This window comes from Mus caroli, unplaced genomic scaffold (assembly GCF_900094665.2).
Source record: "Mus caroli unplaced genomic scaffold, CAROLI_EIJ_v1.1 scaffold_22526_1, whole genome shotgun sequence".
Classification (NCBI taxonomy): Eukaryota; Metazoa; Chordata; class Mammalia; order Rodentia; family Muridae; genus Mus; species Mus caroli.
The window spans coordinates 1,800-9,106 of NW_018388976.1; the positions used below are offsets into that span (position 1 = coordinate 1,800).

Below are 7,307 nucleotides of genomic sequence, written 5' to 3' on the forward strand. Positions count from 1 at the left end.
TGTTCATAGCAGCCTTATTTATAATAGTCAGAAGCTGGAAAGAACCCAGATGTCCCTCAACAAAAGAATGGATACAGAAAATGTGGTACATTTACACAATGGAGTACTACTCAGCTATTAAAAACAATGGATTTATGAAATTCCTGGACAAATAGATGTATCTGGAAGATATCATCCTTAGTGAGGTAACCCAAACACAAAAGAAGTCACTAGATATGTACTCACTGTTAAATGGCTATTACCCCAAAAACATCGAACACCCAAGATACAATTTGAAAAACATAAGAAAATAAAGAGGGAAGACCAATGGGTGGATACTTCATTCCTCCTTAGAATATGGAACAAAATACCCATGAAAGAAGTTACAGAGACAAAGATTGTAGCTAAGACAAAAAGATGGACTATCCAGAGACTACCCCACCTGGGGATCCATTGCATAATCAGCCACCAAACCCAGACACTATTGCATATGCCAGAAAGTTTTTGCTAAGGGGACCCTGTTATAGCCATCTCATATGAGGCTATTCCGGTGCCTGGCAAATATAGAAGTGGATGCTCACAGTCATCTATAAGATGGAACACAGGTTCCCTAGTGGAGAAGCTAGAGAAAGCACCCAAGAAGCTTAAGTGGTCTGAAACCCTATAGGTGGAACAACAATATGAACTAACCAGTAACCCCAGAGCTCGTATCTCTAGCTGAATATTAGCAGAAGATGGCCTAGTCTGCCATCACTGGGAAAGAGGCCCCTTTGGTATTGCAAACTTTATATGCCCCAGTACAGGAAATGCCAGGGCAAAGAAGCAGGAGTGGGTGGGTAGGGGAGCAGGGCAGAGGAAGGGTATAGGGAACTTTCGGGATAGCATTTGAAATTTATATGAAGAAAATATCGAATAAAAAATTTAAAATATAAAAGTAAATAAATAAATAAAAAGCAAGAGGCCTGAGAGCAAATCAACAAATGATTGGAAATAAATAAAATAATTAAAATTAACAAAATTTATCTCAGCCTTCATGCTATATATATTGGAAAAAATAGAATTCTAACTATACCAGTAACTATTCTAAATGCATTTAAAAATTATAATTGATGACTTTAATAAAAATAAATATATGTAAGAAAAATGTGGTTCTGTGATAATCTGGATAGTTTTGGATACAGCAGGATTCAGGTATTTCTAGATTGGAAAACTTTTTAATTCTCAAGACAATGTTAGTACTGATTTTGTTTAGATATTCTGTATCTGTCACTTCTGCGTTTTTGCCCATAATACATTCTCAGTGGATATCAAATGCTCTAAACATGAGGCTGATTTTCCTTCTCTGGAGATTTTGACACAAAGACCAATGCGTAACAATGACCTCAGATATTGGGAGGCCTTCCTGAACCATTAATGCATGTCTCATGGTGGATCAACTAACAAAATCCATTGATATTATTTATGGTGTTTAAAAAAAACAGATTTTGAGGCAGACCTGGGACCACATTTTCAAAGTGGAACCTTTCAAGGGACCTTAATTTCCTTAAACATGTGTGATGTCAACCATCAAGCTACACCATCCTCATCTATATTTATCAACCAAGTATATCACATGCACAGTGAACATCAGGTGAAGATCCTCAGGAGAGAGCATCAATGATTCCTCCAGGGGTGAGGAAACACCTGAAGAAAAGGAAACATGAATGCATGTGTAGCATCTCCCTAGGACACAGTGTTAATAGTACATGGGGATCTATTGGTACCTGTTTGATTTCCTGATCTGTTTGGCACTTCACAATCAATACTGCCCAGGCTCAGGACAGGAAAAATATGTTCACCTTGATTTTCCTCTTCTTGTTCCTGAACATTCCACTTCTTGTGGCTGATTTTATTTATCCAAGGTGCTTTTGGAAAATGAAGCAAAATGAAGACAAGAATAGAAACCAAGGAACAGGATGTACCTTCATGATTCATGCTGAACAAAAGCCTGTGGAGAAAGAGTATTTTAGTCGTATTTTGGATATACAGTAAGTGCTTTTGTGCTTTCCATGTACAGTCAACATGAATGTTTCCCAAGACTTCTGAGGATGAGGAGCAAAGCAAAAGTATGAGTCTTTTGCACAGTCTTTTCAGCCTGAAAAACAAGCAAGAACTTGAAATATTATTACAGACTTAATGCTATATTAACACTTTAAATTGAGAGAGTATTTTTTTAATCAGCCTCACACTTAGGAATGGAAACTTAGCAATAAAACAAATCTGGATCTGTATATGTCACAAAAATACAGTTTCCATTTCACAAGCCAATGGTATCTTATCAAAAGAATGCCCATAAATTTTCTACTATTTTATCCTAGGGGTTTAGGCAAATGGCCATAGAGTTTTCTGATGGTCCTTCCATCTCAGTGTAGATTCTCGTGCATGTTTGGGGGCCATTAATATTGGAGACACACCTACTTGTGCATATTCAGCCACTTTCTTAAATTTCCTCCAAGTAGTCCCTGTTTATGTACAGATGCTGAATCAAAAATTGAACTAAAATAGTTGTCAATTGTGAAGTTTATATTTTGATATACAAATTCACTGGCTTTAACAACTTACAACGTCCAGTTCTTTACTGTCTCTTTAAAATAAGGATGAAATATATGGACTATGAGGAATCTGTTTGTGTTTTTTGAAAAGTGAGGTTATTACTAATAGTGGAAACATCTCATTTATGAGAGATGACCTTTCATGACCATTTCAAGGTTTAATGAACTTCCAGCTTCTTTGCCATATCAACCACATTACACAGACCATTTCAATCTTTATGGGGTGGAGACAATGCAATCCAGTGTAGAATTGTCCTTTTATTGACTACAAATGTTATCTGCAAATTGCTGTTCATTATAAACACTATAAACTTTTACAGAACTCATACTGAAAACCACAAGTATGCTCTGGCTTTGGCTTTTTCCATATATGAAATCAACGTGAACCCTAATATTTTGCCAAATATGTCTCTAAGATTTACAGTCTCTGAATACAATTGTTACTGGGAATCTGAAATGATGAGGCTCATTCATTTAAGTTTACAAAATCATGATATTCTCCCTAATTACATGTGTAAAGAACTCACCAGGTGCACAATGGCACTTACAAGACTGAATTGGGCAACAACTGTGAAACTTAATACAATCCTAAACAACTTCATATCTCAGCAGGTAAGTGTGTGTGTGTGTGTGTGTGTGTGTGTGTGTGTGTGTGTGTTTATTGAGGCAGAGTGGGAATTCTGTCATGAAATCATATATCTGTTGGTGCCAGCCTGACCTTACTAGGCCTGGGCAAATCTAAGTAGTTCAAGGGTACTATCACAGACTTGATGGGGTTTCTACATTTCCTGATATGTCATGTAGATGAGGGAGAAAATAATGGCTAGCTAACATTTCTAGAACTGTGCATAAAAATATGTTTACAAGTTCTAAGAATTCATTGTACCTTGTGCTGGTTCCTGTTTTCTAGTTCTTTCAGATTACTTATGGACCCTTTCATCCTGTCCTGAGTGATCATGAAAAATTTCCCTATCTATATCATGCTTGTGGACGTTGTACATCGTGGTGCGCACTAGGCTCCGCACCACGATGTACAACGTCCACAAGCAGGAAGAGAGATGGAAAAAAACACAGTCTGCTTTGCCTTTGTCAACATGATTCCAGTCAACATGAATTTATACATGTCAAGAGCTGAAGTGTATTACAACCAAATCATGACATCATCCACAAATGTTGTCATCATTTATGGTGACACAGACAGTACCTTAGCTGTGAGCTTTAGAATGTGGGAATCTCTAGGAATACAGAGACTATGAATCACCACCTCACAGTGGGATGTCAGTCCTAGTATGAAACACTTTACATTTGGTAACGAATATGGGACTTTTGCTTTTGGACAACACCATAGTGAGATTTCTGGGTTTAAACATTTTGTCCAGACATTGAACTCTGCCAAATGCCCAGATGAATATCTGGTAAAGCTGGAATGGATGCACTTTAACTGTGAGGTCTCAGCCTCTAAATGTAAGACACTGAAGAACTGCTCATCCAATCACTCATTGGAATGGTTAATGGTACATACTTTTGATATGGCTTTTATTGAAGGGAGTTATGACATATACAATGCTGTATATGCTTTTGCCCATGCACTCCATCAGATGGATTTTCAAAAGTTTGATAATCTGCCCAAGGACAATGGGAAAGAACACAATTATAGCTGCAAGAAGGTAATGTTTCTACTGTTAAATCATGTTTAGTGTTATTAATGTTATAGTTACAAGAGACTATAATTGCCCAAAACAAGTGTGCTAGAAAATGTTTTCCAAAATACAAAGAATTTGTATTGAGCAAGTAAATCATTATATTAGTATAAGACTCTAATGTTAAGCAAATATACTATAAGGCATAATCTGTCAATGTAGAACTGTGATTTTGTTACAGATTCCCTGAATATCATCATACATGTTCTAATACTGAAAACATACTGAGCCCATGCTCATGAGTCCACTAAAAGATGAGTTGTTGTTCATTAAATCTCAAGTACATTTATATCATTGTAGGGTATTGTTTTAACTAGACATCCAAACTCCTGCCATTCCCACTCTAGGCTAGTGGTATCACTTGGTGTTCTGATAGTATTTACACAGAAATTCATGCTAGAATTCAGTTCATTACATTTGTGTGTGGTGATGTGTGAATGTATATTTCTCACTTCCTATTTGTATGTTTCTATGTTTCTCTATATCTGTGTGTATATCTACATCTGTGCCTATTACTAGATACAGATGATTGATATGTATATAAAGAGATATGGATATATACATATATAGAGACAGAGAGACAGAGAAACACACAGAGAGAAACAGAGAGATCAGTCATATATACAAAACATTTTGCCAATCTGCCTATCTATCTCAGTCAGTTAAGAAAAAATTTGTCTGTTTCCATTTCTTTCTGCATGATGGATTTTGTCAGAATGTATATTCCTTTGTACAATTATAAATGCATGCATCACCGGGCGTGGTGGCAAATGCCTTTAATCCCAGCATTTGAGAGGGGGAGGCAGGATGATTTCTGATTTCGAGGTCAGCCTGATCTACAGAGTGAGTTATAGAAAAGCCAGGGCTATATAGAGAAACCCTGTTTTAAATATATATATATATATATATATATATATATATATATATATATATAATGCATGCATCTGCATGTGCCTGGGTTCTGTGTGTTTTGTGTATGTTTTTTCATTTTTGTCTGTTTGTCTGTGCATGAGATCATAAATTTTTCAGTATGTCAATGTCACTCTATGTGGGGGTATCAATACATGTCTATGTGAACCTATGTATATTACTCTATGCATGCGTTTTGTGTGTGTGTGTGTGTGTGTGTGTGTGTGTGTGTGTAAAACTGAGTATGTGTTTTGTGTGTATCTGTGTCTATTTGATGGTTTTGAAGCATATTCTGTGTCTGTGTGTATCTGTGTTTTTATACATGGGTGTGGACATGTATATGAATGTTTCTGTATATAAGTGTGTGCTTGTGCTGTGTGTATATCTATCTATATGGATGCAAGTCTGTCTGTTTCATGTGTCTGTGTTTCATACTGCAAATATATTTGATGTCTACACATATGTTTGTACTTGATTGGTAATCTCTTAGAGAACTAAAATAACAGCAACATTATAATTTTGTACATCCATTGAATTTCACTGAAATTTTCACTGGCATAGTGTCAAAAAAGTTGTCTTTTAGAGGAAATAAGAACATATTTTCTTACCTTAAGAAAGAGACTATATATTATTCTGACTTTCTTTCAGCTGTATTCCTTTCTGAGAAAGAACCAGTTCACTAATCCTGTTGGGGACAAAGTGAATATGAACCAAAGAGACAAACTGCAGGAAGAATATGACATTTTCTACATTTGGAATTTCCCACAGGGCCTTGGACTTAGAGTTAAAATAGGAATGTTTAGTCCATATTTTCCAAATGGTCAATGGGTACATTTATCTGAAGATATGATAGAGTGGGCAAAAGGAAGTACACAGGTGGGTTCAGTCGAATTGTACTAATTTAAGTTGAACTGTCAAGTGTGTGCATCCAAACTTCCTAGAAACTGGTGAGGTAAAATTGATTACCATGTGCAAGACTGATTTGTAGCATTCTATACTATGTTTATTTTTTCATGTTTTACGTCCCTTTTTAGTAATTCATTGATGATTTCCAACATAAATACAGTGTATTTGTATCATATCAGAACCTGTTTTGCCTTTAATGTTAACTTAACTCATTTAGAAAGTAGTTTATATTATTTCCAGTATACTGAACAATATACTATTAGTCCAAATATTACTCTTACAGAGTGAGTTTCAACTTATGATAAACCCTTTCAAAGAATGTTTAAAGAATCTGGTTCCTTGTAAAGACAGAGTACGTGCATCAAATCCAAGTCACCAATTTTTATTATATAGTTTTTAAACCTGTTTAACAATTAGTCCTAAATTTCCTACACCTCTACATAACCATACATTAACATTTTACAGCAAATTTAGACACCTTATAAATTATACCTTGTTTTTCTCTTTCTTTTTTATGTTGGTATAGACGTTTTATTTACATGTACATCTGTGCAAATCCAGCATGTGTAGTATATATGGATAGCAGAAGAGTTATTCAAACCTCAAAGCATTTGCAAGAGCTTCTTGCCACATAGTGGGTGCTGGATATTAACATAGGTCCTTCTCTTGAGTAAGAATGATTTTTGAGACTTTAGCCATGTAAATAACCCTGGATCATACCTTGCAAAAGATAAAGCTCACTAGAGAAAACTTGTCTGGCCCATTCATTTTTGCATAGGTCATTTAAATAAAGAAGCCTGTGCAAGTTGCATTCTCTATATGAGGAGAACTTGGTAGTAATAAAATTTTGCTTTTGAGAAAATCTGAAAATTAAATATCTAATATGAATGATAGATATAACATAGGTATGAATTATGATGTGATAAGTTTTAATACATCATATTCAAAGTGCCCAGTATCATTTGAAGTCATATCTCCTGTTGCTCTGATAGTATCAAATTTAAAGTTACTATTCTTCCTCAATGTGATTAAGAATTCCATTCATGATAAAAGTCTTGGAAAGATCAGGAATTCAAGGCCCATAACTAAACATGGTAAAAGCAATCTACAGCAAACCAGTTGCCAGCATCAAAGTAAATGGAGAGAAGCTTGAAGCAATCCCACTAAAATCAGGGACTAGACAATGCTGTCCACTCTCTCCCTACCTATTCAACATTGTACT

The 7,307-nt window shown here is 35.5% G+C and overlaps 1 protein-coding gene across 1 annotated transcript; it reads left to right on the forward strand.

Annotated features, from left to right (window-relative positions):
• Window positions 1-1,809: 1,809 nt before the first annotated feature.
• LOC110287878 (vomeronasal type-2 receptor 116-like) lies at window positions 1,810-6,055 on the forward strand (the record flags this gene model as incomplete). Its single annotated transcript, XM_021154382.1, is given in 5 exon segments — window positions 1,810-2,006; window positions 2,891-3,182; window positions 3,481-3,593; window positions 3,595-4,237; window positions 5,828-6,055. Coding segments are annotated over 5 exon segments (1,473 nt in total), but the record flags the coding sequence as incomplete, so codon positions are not given.
• Window positions 6,056-7,307: the final 1,252 nt, after the last annotated feature.